Source organism: Phoca vitulina, unplaced genomic scaffold, assembly GCF_004348235.1.
Source record: "Phoca vitulina isolate PV1807 unplaced genomic scaffold, GSC_HSeal_1.0 scaffold21, whole genome shotgun sequence".
Taxonomy (NCBI): domain Eukaryota; kingdom Metazoa; phylum Chordata; class Mammalia; order Carnivora; family Phocidae; genus Phoca; species Phoca vitulina.
In genome coordinates, this window is record NW_022589724.1 from 26,763,313 (window position 1) to 26,780,519 (window position 17,207).

At 51.7% G+C, this 17,207-nt stretch overlaps 1 protein-coding gene across 1 annotated transcript in view; it reads left to right on the top strand.

Annotated features, from left to right (window-relative positions):
- The window catches only part of NUP188 (nucleoporin 188), a 47,177-nt gene that overhangs the window by 29,297 nt on the left and 673 nt on the right, over positions 1-17,207 (top strand). Inside the window, exons 16-41 of the mRNA XM_032418553.1 lie at positions 971-1,123; positions 1,309-1,435; positions 1,647-1,734; positions 1,831-1,907; positions 2,475-2,589; positions 3,231-3,351; positions 3,479-3,545; positions 4,484-4,612; positions 4,939-5,078; positions 5,927-6,033; positions 7,153-7,359; positions 7,464-7,633; positions 8,339-8,408; positions 8,811-8,878; positions 9,308-9,503; positions 11,462-11,539; positions 11,835-11,920; positions 12,139-12,284; positions 12,782-12,963; positions 14,146-14,346; positions 14,517-14,609; positions 15,021-15,179; positions 15,373-15,510; positions 16,285-16,359; positions 16,441-16,674; positions 16,810-16,941. Of these exons, the coding sequence (XP_032274444.1) occupies positions 971-1,123; positions 1,309-1,435; positions 1,647-1,734; positions 1,831-1,907; positions 2,475-2,589; positions 3,231-3,351; positions 3,479-3,545; positions 4,484-4,612; positions 4,939-5,078; positions 5,927-6,033; positions 7,153-7,359; positions 7,464-7,633; positions 8,339-8,408; positions 8,811-8,878; positions 9,308-9,503; positions 11,462-11,539; positions 11,835-11,920; positions 12,139-12,284; positions 12,782-12,963; positions 14,146-14,346; positions 14,517-14,609; positions 15,021-15,179; positions 15,373-15,510; positions 16,285-16,359; positions 16,441-16,674; positions 16,810-16,941 (3,359 nt within the window). The remainder of the gene's footprint in view (positions 1-970; positions 1,124-1,308; positions 1,436-1,646; positions 1,735-1,830; positions 1,908-2,474; positions 2,590-3,230; positions 3,352-3,478; positions 3,546-4,483; positions 4,613-4,938; positions 5,079-5,926; positions 6,034-7,152; positions 7,360-7,463; positions 7,634-8,338; positions 8,409-8,810; positions 8,879-9,307; positions 9,504-11,461; positions 11,540-11,834; positions 11,921-12,138; positions 12,285-12,781; positions 12,964-14,145; positions 14,347-14,516; positions 14,610-15,020; positions 15,180-15,372; positions 15,511-16,284; positions 16,360-16,440; positions 16,675-16,809; positions 16,942-17,207) is intronic.

The following is a 17,207-nucleotide window of genomic DNA, read 5'->3' on the forward strand; positions in this document are numbered from 1 at the left end:
CGCTTAACGACTGAGCCATCCAGGCGCTCTTGCAAGCTGCCTTTAAAGCAGTTCCTTCTCTCCACTATACTTGTTGATAACTTAGTGCATTTTTCCCTTTTATACATCATAAGATTGTTTTATTTCAAAAATAATGCATGTTCATTGCAACAAGAGACACGGCACCGATCTACACTTTACAGAGTTCGCCTGTTGAGACTTGTCTGTTGGGTCGTCAGTGTTAAGAACTGATGTGCATCCTTTTACATACTGTGTACGCTCTCCTAGATTCATCCTGGAGGTTGCTTTTCTTATATACGGATCTGACCCATTCTTTTTAGTAACTACAGAATTATTCTGGATGTTCCAGAATCTTGTATCTTTTTCCTTCTAAAGGACATGTAGGCCATGTCAGGTTTTTGCCACTACAAACAGTGCTGCCTTGGGTACATGTCCCCTTATACACTGGTGCTTTTATTTTTAGCACACTGGGTTCCTAAAGCGGGGTTGTTGGATAAAAGGGCATATACCAAAACAGTTTTTTTAAAGATTTTATTTATTTGACAGGGATACAGCGAGAGAGGGAACACAAGCAGGGGGAGTGTGAGAGGGAGAAGCAGGCTTCCCTCGGAGCAGGGAGCCCAATGTGGGGCTCAATCCCAGGACCCTGGGATCATGACCTGAGCCGAAGGCAGACGCTTAACGACTGAGCCACCCAGGCGCCCCTACAAAAACAATTTTAAATAAGTGTCCACCAACAGATGAAATTGATAAAATGTGGCACATATATATAGTGGGATATTATTCAGCCTTGAGAAGAAAGGGAATTCTGACACATGCTGTAACTTGGGTGGAACCAGTCTATCAGTGTTAGCTACTAGGAAGAGAGTGTCCTTCTCTGTGTGAGTAAATATTGGTGTCTGGTGTAGGAGTCACTTTTTCCTATTGTATTCCCAGATATTAGACTCATTTCCTTTCCTTTCTCCCTTAGGGGGTCAGACCAACCTTCGCATACCTCAGGGCACCGTGGGCCAAGTAGTGCTGGACGACAGGGCTTACCTGGTACGCTGGGAGTACTCCTACAGCAGCTGGACCCTCTTTACCTGCGAGATTGAAATGCTGCTGCATGTCGTTTCCACTGCAGGTAAGGTCCACTCGGGGAGACAGGACTACGGGAAGGAAAAATGGCCATGCTTAGATTTGGAGGACAGACAGAGAATCTCAAGATAAAATTGAAAACCATCTAGACTGGGATAAGTGTAGTGTTTATCTGGGTCTCAGAGACTATTCCATGATCTTGAAGGAATTGTGTGCGCTCTTTCCCCCCAGATGTCATTCAGCACTGCCAGCGGGTCAGACCCATCATTGATCTGGTCCATAAGGTCATCAGCACAGACCTGTCCATAGCAGACTGTCTGTTGCCCATCACGTCCCGCATCTACATGCTGCTGCAGCGGTAAGCATCTGGTCACACACCTGCTGGGTTAACGTCCACGCTCGTTCCTCTGAGGGAAACCCTGGCGTGATACTATCCCCAGCTGAGGGCCTTCCTGTGTTTCTAACCCTGCTGGGAGGAGGGACTTGGGCAGAGAGAACTGGAAAATATTTGTGGCAGAACAAGTTATGTTATTCATTTTACCGAGTGGAGTGCACTGTTCTCCAACCAGGCTAACGACAGTGATCTCCCCACCAGTGGATGTCATTGCTTCTTGTGTCAATTGCTTGACTGTTTTGGCTGCCCGGAATCCAGCAAAGGTGAGAGACACCAAGTCTTCCTAAGAGCCAAAAAAGGGTGCACTTGGTGGATACCTGAAGACACGTGGACATTGGGCTCTTCTTTTCCCTTCTCAGGTCTGGACTGATCTTCGTCACACAGGCTTTTTACCATTCGTGGCCCACCAGGTCTCCAACATGAGTCAGATGATTAGGTGAGCCAGGTCTTCTTAGGTTGGGTAGGGCATATTCCCTGGGAGCACCGTATACGTTTCAGGTCCAGACTAGCTTCATTCTTTTTAAAGAAGCTTCCCCATGGATGTATTTCTCATCCAGCGGCAACCACCCTAGGTGCATGGGAGTTAACTCTCCAGCCTAGAGAATCCAGAAGTGTCTAGATCCAGAGACTTGGCTTCCCTTTCTTAGTCACTCTGTACCTTTCCTTGTTTCATGGGTACTTGAGCTCACCTGCTGGACAGTTAATACACAGGCTCCATTTTCCTACCTGAGCATTCTCTTTGCCCTCTCTTACTTGTAAGACAAAAAGATATTTTCGGATGTTTATTTGATTTCTTTACTTTAAATTTCTTGAGGTTGTACATCAATAAAACATGTTATTAATGTTCACCTTGGGTAGAAAGCCTAGATTTGATGAATTCTTTTGCAGAGGTTTCCTATTTGGGGCCCAAGCCATCTAGGTAATAACAAGAATGCTCTGTGATTAGTTTCTGGAAACCCTGAGATTGCCCCACCCTGATTCCCCTGCCTCTGTTCTCTCCCAGTGCGGAGGGGATGAATGCCGGAGGGTACGGAAGCCTCTTGATGAACAGCGAGCAGCCCCAGGGCGAGTACGGGGTCACTGTTGCCTTTCTGCGCTTGATCACCACTCTTGTCAAGGTAAGAGCTGGTCAGATGAGATCATCCAAAATAGTTTCTCTTCTACTATAGTCCTCATGTCTGTGCAGGCCCCCCAGTTGTCCTGAGGTTACGGCATTAACGGTTTCTGTGTATTGAGTATTGACTATGTGCCAGATTCTGTAATGGGTACTTTATCTGTAGCCTAGGGTAATATGTATGTTTTATAGCATGACTCAGTATACACATGTGTTTGTGGACCCTTGAAGCGGAGTTTCACAATTCAGCACTACTCTGACAATGCAAAAGGCATTCGGATATTTTCTTTTTTTTTTTTCTTTTAAGATTTTATTTTTATTTATTTGACAGAGAGCCAGAGAGGGAACACAAGCAGGGGGAGCAGGAGAGGTAGAAGCAGGCTTCCCGCAGAGCGGGGAGCCCGATGCGGGGCTCGATCCCAGGACCCTGGGATTATGACCTGAGCCGAAGGCAGATGCTTAATGACTAAGCCACCCAGGTGCCCCTCGGATATTTTCTAATAAGCTGATTTCACAATCCACTAACGGGTCACAACTCAGTCTGAAAAATAGATTTTGGAGTCTGACAGAATTAGGTTTACATTTCAGGTTGGCCTCCTGCCGACACTTAAAAGGTGTAAGTTCTCACAGCATGGTTTCTTGTAGGGGCAGCTGGGAAGTACCCAGAGCCAAGGGCTGGTGCCCTGTGTCATGTTTGTGCTGAAGGAGATGCTTCCCGGCTATCACAAGTGGCGTTACAACTCCCATGGTGTGAGAGAACAGATTGGTAAGGAAGGCGTGCGCAGGGAACACTTGAGCGACTCCTGGCTCCCTGGAGATCTTGTCTTCCCCTTTCTTGGGGTGAGGGTCATCACACAAGGCCACATCATTGCTGTGTCTTTTCTGGAGTCCAGGTTGCCTGATCCTGGAGCTGATTCATGCGATCCTGAACCTGTGCCACGAGGCAGACCTACACGGCAGGTATGGGGGGGGGTGTGTGTGACTGCTCGAGCTGGGTACGCCCGGGTGCCGCTGCTCCCCAAGGGAAGACAGGGGCTTCTGCTGTGGGGAGCCCCCTCATTTTCCAGAGAACTCAGTTTGCCCTAGCCCAGAGCTCAGTACTCTTGAGGTTCTGATTTGCTTTCCACTGGACTGTATCCTTTCTCCCTATGGGTCGAGAAGAGAACTGAAGCGGAAACAAACTTATCCCCAGTGAGATTGTGCATGCGTGGACACACACACACACACACACACACACAGAATTTGTTTTTTATGATCTTGACAAAAGTTACAAATATTCATTGGGAAATAGAAAGCGCCCTTCCTAAACCTGCTTCTTGGAGATGACTATGAAATTAGTATGTTTTCTGCTCGGTGTTTTCCTCTGCTTGTACTGACTGCTCTGGAATTTCATTTCCATGCCACTTCATACGGATCTGTCTTGTTTAATGGTTCCATGCAGTCCGTTGTATGGACTAATAATTATTCACTTCAGTAAATATATCCATTAATTGATAAGACATTAAGATAGCTTTTCAGGGTGGTTTCTAAGATCAAGTCTATTTATTTTATTTATTTTTTAGGATTTTTATTCATTTGAGAGAGAAGCACACATGCGCACCCACAAGGTGGGGAGGGGGGAGAGGGAGAAGCAGACTCCCCGCTGAGCAGGGAGCCCTACGCAGGGCTCGATCCCAGGACCCCGAAATCATGACCTGAGCTGAAGGCAAACGTTTGACTGAGCCACCCAGGCGCCCCTAAGATCAAATCTATTTAAGGAAAGTGATCAGAGTGTATTCATCTGGCAGAGAGCTGCTCTGTATCACTGATGTCCAGTTGGTTCAGTTTGGACAGTGCCCTTCCCTTCCAGTAATGAACTTGGTAGCTCCCTAGTAACTTGGAACATGTCTGTCTTGCAGTCACAGCCCCAGCCTGCAGTCTCTCTGCATTTGCAGCCTAGCCTACACAGAAGCAGGGCAGACAGTGATCAATATCATGGGCGTCGGTGTGGACACCATCGACATGGTGATGGCTGCTCAGCCCCGAAGGTAGGGCTCCCTCTCCCCTTCCCCATTTATCTTTATTGTGCCTGCATGTTCTCTGAATTCCAGTGTAAGTTAATGTGTGGTGGCTTTTTAAAGACAGTCTTGTTTCCCCGAGGACGTAGCCTTTCTATACCCTAGTGGCTGCTGTGTAGACTGGCACATAGCAAAGGGAGTTGATTGCTCCTCCTCTCTCCTAGTTTGGACTGGGGCCTCTAACAGAAGCTGTTGAACTCTGGGATTATTGTTGGGAATCTAATTCATGAGAGCACATACGTTGCAAATGAAGTCATGTTGTCTGAATCAACTTTGGTTTCCATTTGGCACCCTAGTGATGGAGCAGAGGGCCAGGGGCAGGGCCAGCTGCTGATCAAGACAGTGAAACTGGCATTCTCCGTCACCAACAATGTTATTCGGCTGAAACCGCCTTCTAATGTGGTGTCCCCCCTGGAACAGGCTCTCACACAGCATGGTATGTATTGCTCTTCCGACCAGCAGTGCTTCTACCCACAAGGACATACTTCAGGCTGTGTTGTTAGAGGCCAGCAGTATTTTCTGACTAATTCCTGGAGGGAACGTGGGAATGATCACCAGCTCCCATCCTGGACTTAGAAACGAGGGCTGGAATGTCCTTCACTTCTGCCTCCTGTTGATGACAGAATAGTAAAGAATCCGTGTTCACAGTCAGACTGCCTGGCTTCAAATTGTGGCTCTAATCAGCCGTGTTATCTTGGGCTCATTATTAAGCAACTGTGCCTCGTGCTTCTCGTCTGTAAAATGAGGATAATAGTAGTACCTACCTTATAAGATTACAATGGAGGTAAGATTACTACTTGTGAATAATGGAGAAAAGTTTGTGGTAAATATTGACTGTTTGACTCTTTGGCCTTACACTATTAATTTAATCCCTTTGGGACCCTGTTTCCTCACTTTTAAGTAGGTGGTTGGGTAATGTCTAAGACCTATTCTACTTGTATCATTTTGGGATTTTGATAATTTTTGCATTTCAGTGCAGTTCTTCAGTGTGATGTCTTTTTCTAACCTGTTAAGAGACAACCTGTTGTTTTCAAAATGTCTCTCTTGCTGCTCTTAATGAATTGGATTGGCTATTTACCTCCAAATCCTGTGTATCCCCTTGGCTATGGAAAAAACAAAAAAAAACAAAAAACAACGGTATGGCCACCTGGCTTTGCTCTGGCCCTCCCAGTACTTGAGGGCAGTAAAATCCCTCACGTGTGTAGGCCGTTGTGACTGCCAGCCTCTCTTAGGAGCTTGACTCAGACACACTTGATATCTAACCTGTTTCCTGTGCTTCTTCAGGTGCCCATGGGAACAACCTCATTGCTGTTCTTGCCAAATACATCTACCACAAACATGATCCTGCTTTACCACGTCTTGCCATCCAGTTGCTGAAACGTCTGGCCACGGTAGGTTCCCACTTAATCAGGCAAAGCCCCAGAAAGCTGACTTCGTGCTTGAGACCGCTCCTGCCTTCTTTCAAGAGAAACAGCTAACTTGGACTTCTCTGACTCTTAAAGATTTTGTTTATTTATTTATTTATTTGAGAGAGCGACTTGCGAGCGTGTGCATGAACCGGGGAGCGTGGGGGGTGATGTGCACAGGGAGAGGGAGAATCCCAAGCAGGTTAAAAAGCCTGATGCGGGGCTCGATCTCACAACCCTGAGATCATGACCTGAGCCAAAACCAAGAGTCGGTCGTTCAACGGACTAAGCCACCCAGGCAGATTTCTTTTTATCTGTGCTTATGTATTAAAGGATGTTTGGTGTGTTCTTTTGTTCTTTACAAAAGTAGAATGGCCTCATACATACTGTTTTATGACTGGCTTTCTTCACGGAACACCAGATCTTGCAGTCTTTCCACGTGGGCACATTTGGGCTACTTTATCGTCTTTGATGCTTACATGGTGTGCCGCAGAATGGACGCATCCTAATTGATTTGGGCTGTTTTTTTATCTTCCACTATTACAGGCAGTGCTGCAGGACTGTTGTCCCTAGAGTTCCATAAACTTCTGTTTTCAGTTCCTAAAAATTAGGTATTGGTGAACATTTAAAATTTTTAGACATTTCTAAATTGTCCTCCATAAAGGATTGTAACAGTTTATGCTCTTTTTTTTTTTTTTTTTTTTTTTTAACATAATCTTCACACCCATCGTGGGGCTTGAACCCACCGCTCCAAGATCAGGAGTCGCACGCTCCACCTGCTGAGCCAGCCTGGCGCCCCGACAGTTTGTACTCATAACACCAAGTCTTGTATCCCCATCAGTTTTTTCATCTTGTTTTTTACCTTGCATTTCTTTAACCACGAGAGAGGTCATGCATGTTTTTATGTTGATTACTATTTCTTCTGTGAATTGGTGGGTGTTTTGTACTGTAGTTTGACTCAATGTCCCTTCTAACCCGGAGCTGTACATCTGGATGTTTCCCTTTCTGCGCGTTTTCTTCGAGTTCTCCAGTACCCTTCTGCAGGAGCTTGTCAAGGTTTTTCTGAACATAGAGCCCTACGTCTGTGTGTTGGGTCTCCACCAGGTGGCCCCGATGTCAGTGTATGCCTGCCTCGGCAACGATGCTGCTGCCATTCGAGATGCCTTCCTGACCCGACTGCAGAGCAAGATTGAGGACATGCGCATCAAAGTCATGATTCTGGAGTTCCTCACAGTTGCGGTAGAGACTCAGCCAGGCCTCATCGAGCTGTTTCTGAATCTGGAGGTGAAGGATGGCAGCGATGGCTCCAAGGTGAGCCCGCGCCTGGGATGAAGCTGGGAGGCGGCTCCCTGGGAGGAGGGTGCGCTTGGCCGGTGGAGGCTGAGGGAGTGAACTCTCGTTTGGCCCTCTTGCAGGAATTCAGCCTTGGCGTGTGGAGCTGCCTCCACGCGGTGCTGGAGCTGATTGATTCCCAGCAGCAGGACCGCTACTGGTGTCCGCCCCTGCTGCATCGGGCAGCCATTGCCTTCCTGCATGCCCTGTGGCAGGACCGGCGGGACAGTGCCATGCTGGTCCTCAGAACCAAGTGAGTCTGACTCTGGGAGGGATTGCCTTCCAAGCCTCGTGTCTGCAAAACGGGAGTAACAATAGTTTATACTTTCGAGGTTCGTTGTGACCGCTCACTTGGCCGACGCACGAGAAGTGCTTAGGGGCTGGTTTGTTGTGCGGGAGCGTGACTCTGAGTCATTCTCTGCTGCTGCTGGCATGTGTCCTCTTTACCGAAAGGCAGAGACATGTTTATCTGAGGGTGCCCTCCTTGTCCTGCCTGTGCGTTCTTCCCTTTTCGCTAACCCCTTCAAAATCCATCATTCTTGAGAAACAGTAGCTTCAGATCAGAGTGGCTTGCTCGAGTCCTTGAACTGAATGAAACCCCCTATTCTCCAGGACCCTGTTTGCACGAAGGGAAGGGACATTCAGAAGGCTGACTACGGGAGTCTGCGTCCTTATTCCCTCCCCACTCTCTTCTTTGTGGGGCTCTGGGAAAAATGTACGGTGGCACAAATCAGGAGAATTTTTATTGGTCAACTCTAGAACATGCATACAATTGTGCTTCTTAACAGGAAAACATAATTTTATCTGTGGAACCAGTTACATTTATGTAGGTGCAGGTGACTCATGTTAAGATTGAGATGGGTACAGTATGGACAAGTAACCAGCCGAAGCGGGTGGACAGAACTTCGGGAAGGCCTGCGTGAGAGAAGTATGATTTCCAAATGTATTTTCCTTTCAGACCCAAGTTTTGGGAGAATTTAACCAGTCCACTGTTTGGAACCCTTTCTCCTCCCTCAGAAACCTCTGAGGTAAGCCAGGGTGAAGGGTGGGACAGGGGACGAGAGTCCCTGGGAGGACAGGCTGGGCGGTGAGACTGAGGTGTAGGAAATGATTCATCCCCTCATTAAGCAACGAGAGTGTTTTCTTCACTGGAAATTTCTTTCTCAGAGGTGTGTTTGCTTCCTCTCCCTTTGATATCTCTCGCTTGGGAAGGGAAGTGGTATGCCCTGCTCTGTGTTGATGGCTCCGTGGTCTTCTCCGCTCACTTGGAGACCCTGTGGACCCGACATTGCAGATGCCCATTCACATCCGATAGAAATTGGGCTTCCTTGTTTTCCAAGTATCAGGTCCCTGCTCTGTTCCATCGTCGGGGACACCAGGGAAGAGGCTCTCCTCATGATTGATGTCTGCTCTGCTCTCCTCCTCCACAGCCCAGCATCCTGGAAACCTGTGCCCTCATCATGAAGATAATTTGCTTGGAGATATACTATGTAGTTAAGTGAGTCCTTTCCCCTTTTGAGATTTTAATTTAAGGTTTGGGTGAGGGGTGCACGGTGGCCTGCCACTGGGTGCATGGCTCTTTGAGCCAAGACAGAGGAGAGAGCTGGTTTGGAGCCATTTATGGAGGGCCGCTGAGTTGTGTCCCTGGCCGGTCCATTGATGGCATTTATGATTGTCAGAGAGAGTTATTGTGAAGCAAACTCCATGTGCCTGGGATTTTATGGAGGAGGAATCCTGGAAAAGGCCTCAACCTAACCCATTATGTTGAGCAAGAAGTATGAGCCCCACACAGTGGAGGTGACTGGAGCCGTCTGCCTTTAAGCCCAAGTGAGGTCGCTTTCTCTGCCTGGACAGGGGTCTGTGCCCATCACATTTCCATCCGTTTTCAAAACGTAACTGTAGGTTTTGTTTTTTCTTGACACTCTAGGGGCTCATTAGATCAGTCATTAAAAGATACGCTTAAGAAATTTTCCAGCGAGAAACGCTTTGCCTACTGGTCAGGCTACGTCAAGTCATTGGCAGTTCACACAGCCGACACAGAGGGCAGCAGCTGCACCTCCCTGGTGGAGTATCAGATGCTGGTCTCCGCCTGGAGGATGCTCCTCATCATTGCCACCAGTCACGTAAGAGCCTCTCGGAGTGGTTTTCACTTGGGTATTCACTGGAGTGGTTTTCACACAACTGTGTGCCGGAATGGCTAACAGATACAGCCCCTTGGGATGAAGGATGAACCAGGGGTATTCCCTGAGAGCTACAATGTAACAGTTTTGTGCCAATAGATGGGGGCTTCTGTGGGCTGTTCAGGATGTTGGATGCAACAAGGGACCCTGAAGAAAAATGCAGAGAAGTGATTTAAAATCTTTTGCGACATTCATAAAAGCCTCCTGGAGCTGCCCTTGCAGCCCTGGATGGGTCTCAGGGGCCCCCTTCCTCCATCTGCTTCTCCTGCACATGTCATGTCACCTGCTCAGGTGTGTGACCTGTGCATGCTAGGTAAATCTTTGTGGGCTGGTCAGCAGGCAGCTGGGGCAGCTGCAGCAGCACCCTCTCTAGAGAGCAGTTTGTTTTCATTGCTTCTAGAAACTGCGTTTCCTGGTCTTAGAAAAAGAACAGAGGCATTATCTATGTGCTATGTTTACTGAGAGTTGGTTTTTAGAGAGAGAGTTAGCATTTGAGAAGAGTCTGCACTTTTTCTTTGTGTGTCTGTGTGTGTGTGTGTGTGTGTGTGTGTGTGTGTGTGTGGTTTCACCCCGTCATGTTGTGCAGTGGGGACTTAGTGTTGAACTGTTCCTCCTTGGGGAATCCAGATTGATATCTTGACTTCATGAATAACTTGGGCTTAATGGATGTCCTTTGTTCCAAGCGTACTCTTATATCTTCCACGAGTGACTCGTTCCCTGTACCAGACTGCCCACGACCTTGGGACATTGCTGTGTCACTGTGGTTGCGGCCCCAGAGACTGCAGACACAGCAGAGGGCAAGGCGGTCTCTGGGGAATGCTCGATTCCTGCTCGGGTAGCCTGTGTGTCACCTGCCTTTAGGCCTTAGCTGGGCAGCAGCTCTTTTTTTTTTTTTTTTTTTTTGAATTAAAGCATAATTGACATAAGATGTTCTGTTCGTTTCAAGTGGACATCAGAATGATTCAGTATTTTTATACACCATGAGAAGGTTCCCACGATAAGTCTGGTGACCGTCTGTTACCACCCAAAGTTGGGACAGTCTTCTTAACTGTGTTCCCGGGCGGTACAGATAGGCATTTGGAGCTACTTGAATTGTAGCTCAGAAAGTCCTGCCATCCTCTTTCCTCTTAGGAGAACTGTCTGATTCAGTCTAGGATCCTGACCGTTCACTTATTCATTTAACAGGTATTAACGGAATGGTCACCATGTGTCAGGCACCCGGGGATACAGCAGTGAATAGGGCAGATAAGGTCTTTGATCTTGTGGAGAGTGGCCCACGAGGAAAGCAAATGGTAAACAAATTCCTAAAGAAATGTAGGTTGAGGTTGTGATAATTCACTAGGAGGGAAATAATCAGGATGCTAGGGTAGTGAGCACTTGAGTAGGATAGGAGCCGTCAGAGAGGCTGTCTCCGCAGAGGCGATGGCCAAGCTGAGACCTGAATGTACAGAGGCGCTTTCCAGGCAGAGAGCCTGTGGGAAAGAGTAGTCTCGGCAATTGGTATCACATGTACAAGGGTCCAGAGCGGAAAAGAGCTTGGTAGCTGTTGGTAGCTAAGGAGACTGGGAGGGCCAGAATGGGGTGAGCACAAGTGGGAGTGATACTGGAATCCTTTGCACCAGATTCGGGGGCGGGGGGTCTCTTGGCCTTGTTTGTATTTCCAGAGCACTGGGAAGGAAGCCTTTGAAGGGTCTGAGCAGAAGAGGGACATCGTCAGGAGGAGGAGGTGAACCTGACCCGATTTTGACCACATCTCAGGGTGGACAAAGAAACAGCAGGGAGATAATTAGGAAGACTGTGACTTACCAGTGGCTAATTGCCTGACAGAGGACCCTACATTTCGTGGCTTCTAAAGTCTAGAAAATTTTCCCCAATGCCATTTTTTTCCTGTTCCTTTGTAGGCGGAGGTAATGCACCTGACAGACCGTGCGGTGCGTAGCCAGCTCTTTCTTGACGTGCTTGATGGGACCAAAGCCTTAGTAAGTGTGTCTGGGAGATTCCACATTCCTTCTAAGGAGAAGGTCCCCAGAGCCCAGGAGCAGCTCACGAGTGTGTAGCTGCCCAGCGGTCGGGCCAAGGGGCTCGGGCGGCCTGGGAGGCCTGAGGCTGCAGTGCCACTCCATGGGCTCGCGCCTCTGGCCCAGGCCAGTGAGCTCGCTGCTGGGAAAGAAAAGCAGGAGGCTGAAAGAGGGTCCTGTGGGCGGAGCTCAGATCTTCCAGCCATGGTGGCTCACAGGAAACCTGACTTCTGAGCGGTCGGCTGTCTCCCCTCAGCTACTGGTGCCAGCCTCCGTGAACTGCCTCCGCCTCGGCTCCATGATGTGCACTCTGCTGCTCATCCTTCTCCGGCAGTGGAAGGGGTGAGCACTGTGCCGGGGGGTGGGGGGCCTGCCCTCTCCTCTTTACTGACCCTTCACTTTCCTGAAGGGGAGAAAACAGGTGTGGAACGGGCCTGACCTAGCAAACAGATGGGGGCTAGACAGGCTGCCTGGCGGGCCTCCTGAGATGAAGCAGGGGCATTTTGTCGCCTTTACGTGGGGTGTGTTCTCCCTCCCTCTCTGCCCCTTATTGTTTCTAGGGAGTTAGGGTCTGCGGATGAAATCCTTGGGCCCTTGACGGAGATTCTAGAAGGAGTACTGCAGGCAGACCAGCAGCTCATGGAGAAGACCAAGGCCAAGGTGTTCTCGGCGTTCATCACAGTGTTGCAGATGAAGGAGATGAGAGGTGAGGGGCAGAGGGGAGTGGGGACAGCGGTCTCCCCGCCCCACTGACAGCCGGCCAGGCAGGCCTTCATCTGGTTTTGAGCCACACATTTCTGTTGTGTGGTTTGAGCTGACAGTCTTGGAACACATGTCAACGAAACTCTTTTTCAGGGCGCCTGGGTGGCTCAGTTGGTTAAACGTCTGCCTTCGGCTCAGGTCATGATCCCATGGTCCTGGGATCGAGCCCCGCATCGGGCTCCCTGCTCAGCGGGGAAGCCTGCTTCTCCCTCTCCCTTTGCTGCTCCCCCCTGCTTGTGCTCTCTCTCTCTCGAAATAAATAAATAAAATCTTTAAACACAAGAAACAAAACACTCTTTTTCTCTCCCATCTGTCCCACAGCCCGGGCAGATCTCCTCTCAGCACCGTACATTCTCCGCCCATCTGGGGAGGGGACGTCGGTGTGCCCTGAGAGTTGACGTGGTGAGCATGACCGTGTCCCTCCCTGCCTGTGCTTTGCAGTGAGTGACATCCCCCAGTACTCCCAGCTGGTTCTGAACGTCTGTGAGACCCTCCAAGAAGAGGTGATTGCTCTCTTCGACCAGACCCGCCATAGTCTGGTGTCGGGCGGTGCAGCAGAGGACAAGGACAGCATGGAGACCGATGACTGCTCGCGGCTGCGGCACAAGGACCAGCGTGACGGGGTGAGGGAGCGCCCTGGGGAGTCGTGTGTCCTGCCCTTGCACATCCAGCAAGTACAAGCTGCCTGCCTGCTCGGTGCCAGGCCCCGGGGGTGTTTAGGGAACAAGACACGTAGTCACTGCACTTAGAGTTCGAAGCCTGGCGGAGGACGTTAACAAAGCTGAGCCGACGCAGAGATGTGTCGGGATTCCATTGTGGCAAGTCCCACACGGGAGAAATGCCAGGAGAACCTACAGCTTGGGGTTCTCACCTAATCCAGGGACTCAGCAAGAAACCACCCTTTCAGCCGTGACTTAAAGCATGGGCAGAGCCAGGCAGGCACGGGGAGCAGGGAAGATTTGGGAGCGAGAACAGGGCTGGTGAGCCATGGTCTGAGTCCCCTGGTCCCTGGAGGAGAGGCTGGGGTGAGGCTGGAGCGCGGAGGGGGGGCGGGATGACCATCAGCCTTAGCAGCATCTTTGATCTGGGTTCCAAGTGAAGGAGGAAAGGACTCAAGGAGTAAAAGCAAGGGAGAGAAATGATCAGATTTGGACTCTGGAAAGATCACCCTGGATGCGCTATAGAAGAGCATTAGTTAAACTGGGTCATGACTTACTATAGTGGGTCTCAAACTGAGCTCATTTGGTTACAACCAGTATTTTTTTAATGAAGTAGGATAAACTGTAAAAGTTCAGTGTGCTTTGCAGGATGGAGGGTAGGAAAATACATCAGCGTGTGTATACGGAGACAAGGTGTAAAAAATATTTATTACTGTGCCGTTATGGTCAAAAATAAGCTTGAAAAGTCACTAGTATGAAGAATCCGTTGGGAGAGGGTCCAGGAGGGCGAGGGAGGACCACCTGGGAGGCGGGTGCAGTGGTGCAGCAAGAGGGGCAGAGGGTGCAGTGAGCAGGTGTGAATCGGGAAGTTTGGTAAGGGGAGAGCGAGGAGTCGAGAACCGTCGCTGGGGGGGTGGCTCGTTAGCGAGGATGGAGTCGCTGTGCCCTGTGAGGGGACGCAGGAACCCAGCAGGTCAGGAGAGACCTCAAGTTGTTCGAGTCCAGCTCACTTGAAGACGTGTGTGACCCAAGTGAGGGTTGGGACGGCCCGGTGCAGGGCTGCCTGTCCTCCTCCTCCTCCTCCTGCTCTTCCCCCCTGCACTGCTTTCTGCCCTCTTGCCCATCTCTGCCCCTGGGCCCCGGCAGGTGTGTGTCCTGGGTCTGCACCTGGCCAAGGAGCTGTGTGAGGTGGATGAGGATGGGGACTCGTGGCTCCAGGTGACTCGCAGGCTCCCCATCCTGCCCACCCTCTTCACCACTCTGGAGGTGAGCCTGCGCATGAAGCAGAACCTGCATTTCACCGAGGCCTCGCTGCACCTGCTCCTCACTCTGGCCCGCACTCAGCAGGTAGGGGGCAAGCCCAGGGCCGGAAGGGAGCTGCCCTGCGTGTGATGGTCCCAGGAGCTCTGGTCTGCCCGAGAGTGCCAGCTGCCCCTGGGCAGGGTGGCTGCAGGGGACAGGTCCCAGGAGTGATGGGGCTGGGGAAGTGCCACCTCATGCCTGGCCTTTCCCTCCAGGGAGCCACGGCAGTAGCTGGAGCCGGCATCACCCAGAGCATCTGTCTGCCCCTCCTGAGCGTGTACCAGCTTAGCTCCAATGGGACGGTGCAGGTGAGTGCCGTGAGCCGGGGGGCCTGGGCCGGCGCCGGACCACAGTTGCAGTGGGAAAGCCTCCCTGTCTTTGGTCTTCTACTCGCCCAGGAATGGCTCTTCAGAGGCTTGTCCGATGCACTGATGGTGTGGACTCCTCCCTGCCCCCACCCCGATTCCTAGCTAGTTAGTGGCCGACCTGAGTCTAGAACCCAGGGTTCTTACATCTCTGTCAAGTGCTCTTCCCTTGCAGTCCCCGGCCTAGGGCCCCTGGGGCTCTGCTGGTCACCAGGCTGTGGCCGTGGCTGTTCCGGGTTTTCTCCTCCAAGCAGCCCGGCTGCCTTAGCTGCTGTGTCACAAGGAGGCCCTGCTGTGCCTGCCGGCTGGATTCAGCAGTGTGTGTCCTGGTCTTGTGTGCTGTTTGTGTGTTAGACCCCTAGCACCTCTCGGAAGTCCGTGGATGCCCCCTCTTGGCCAGGGGTCTACCGCCTATCCATGTCTTTGATGGAGCGGCTCCTCAAAACTCTGCGCTACAACTTCCTGACTGAGGCCCTGGACTTCGTGGGGGTTCACCAGGAGCGGACCTTACAGGTGAGGATACGGGTGGGGGCTCAGGGTAATGGGGGGGTGGTCTGGGCCATACAGAAACTTCTTAGGCATAATACCTGTTGTGCCATCACCTCTGCATTTGTGGGCTCAGGACCTGTCCTCCCAGCAGAAGGGCAAGAGCAGGTGGGTTAGGTCCCTGATCCAGCCCGCCCCCCCCTCCGTCTCTCCCTCCCAGTGCCTCAGTGCGGTGAGGACGGTGCAGAGCTTGGCCTGCTTGGAGGAGGCTGACCACACGGTGGGCTTCATTCTGCAGCTCTCCAACTTCATGAAGGAATGGCACTTCCACCTGCCTCAGCTGATGCGGGATGTCCAGGTGGGGCCTCAGACATGGCTCCTTGGGTGGGGGTCTGGGGAAGCACCTGCGTGTGGGGGCCGTGGGCACTGTCTGGCGCACCTCCGGTGAACTGCAGGCCCGTTCCTGGAACGTGGGTGTTTTGCTGAGCGAATACAGGCTTTAGTTTCTTCATGCTGCTTTCTCTGAAGCTGAAGTTTTCTTTCCATAGTAAAGGGCAGCCTTGTAGCTTCAGAACTTGGGCTCAGTTAGAGACGTTGGTTCACATCCCTTAAGGATGGGCCAGCGGAGCAGGGAGTAGGGGAGGTAGGGAAAGAACGGGTCCTGGAGTCAGACAGGCATCTGTCATTTGTCTGACCTTGGTCAGGTCACTTCACGGTCTCTGAGCCTTTTTTTTCTGTAAAATGGGAAATTGATCCCCATCTTCTTTCTTTTTAAAGAAAGTTTATTTAAGCAATCTCTACGCCCAATGTGGGGCTTGACCTCACAACCCTGAGATCAAGAGCGCGTCCTCTCCCGACTGAGGCAGCTGGACGCCCCTCCCCATCTCACGTGTTTACTTAGGACCCATCGTATGTGCTAGACCTCGAGCTGGGCCCCAGGGAAACCCCCCAGGCCCCTCTTGCCCCAGTTCGTAGGCAGGCGTCCTTAGTAGCTGTAAGATCTGCAGCCCGAGAATGTAGGAGGTGAGCACCGCGGGAGCTCAGGGATGGAGGAAGCGCACCGGGACTCGGGGGGGCCCGCTCGGTCGGGCTGCTGCTGAGCGCCCCCGCCTCGGCCCCGTGTCCACTGCAGGTGAGCCTGGGCTACCTGTGCCAGGCCTGCACCTCCCTCCTGCACAGCCGCAAGATGCTGCAGCACTGCCTGCAGGTGAGCGCCCTCCCCACCCGGCTGCCTGCGGGGCCTCGCCCGGCCTCTCGGGACCCCACCTCCCTTTCCTGTCTCCCTCAGAGCAAAAATGGGGACGGCATCCCCTCGGCTGTTGCCCCCCGAGTTCAGCGGCTACCCACTGCTGCCCCCGCGCCCCCCTCCTGCTCCTCCTCCAAGCAGCCCACTGCCGACACGGAGGCCTCGGAGCAGCGAGCCTTGCACACAGTCCAGTACGGACTCCTCAAGATCCTCAGCAGGACCCTGGCGGCCCTGCGCCACTTCACCCCGGACGTCTGTCAGATCCTGCTGGATCAGGTACCGGCCACCCCGAGTGCCAGGCCACCAGCCTCCCCGCGGTGAGCTGCCGAGGCTCTCCTGGGCTCCGCTCTGCCCTGAGAGCTTGTCCGGGGTCCTGGCGGGGCTCCACATCGCTCCCGTCTTGCCTTGCAGTCCCTGGACCTCGCCGAATACAACTTCCTATTTGCCCTGAGCTTTACCACGCCCACCTTTGACTCTGAAGTGGCCCCCTCCTTCGGGACCCTTCTGGCCACAGTGAATGTGGCCCTCAACATGCTTGGAGAGGTAAGTTGGGGGCTGTCAGACTCTGGCCTCTCAGCTTCCAGTCTTCCTCCCGGTCTCCTGCGGCCTGACTCTGGCCTCGAGCACGTTATTAGCCCTCCCGAGCCTGTTCTCTTCCCAAACGAGTGTGACAGAGTCTCCCCGAGAGGATTGTCGTGAGGCCCGAGTGAGGTAGCTGAACGCTGCTTAGTGCAGGACCTGCCGGGTAGGAGGCTCACAGTGAGTCACACCCGTTACTGTTACCTTTTTTTTTTTTTTTTTACCCTGTT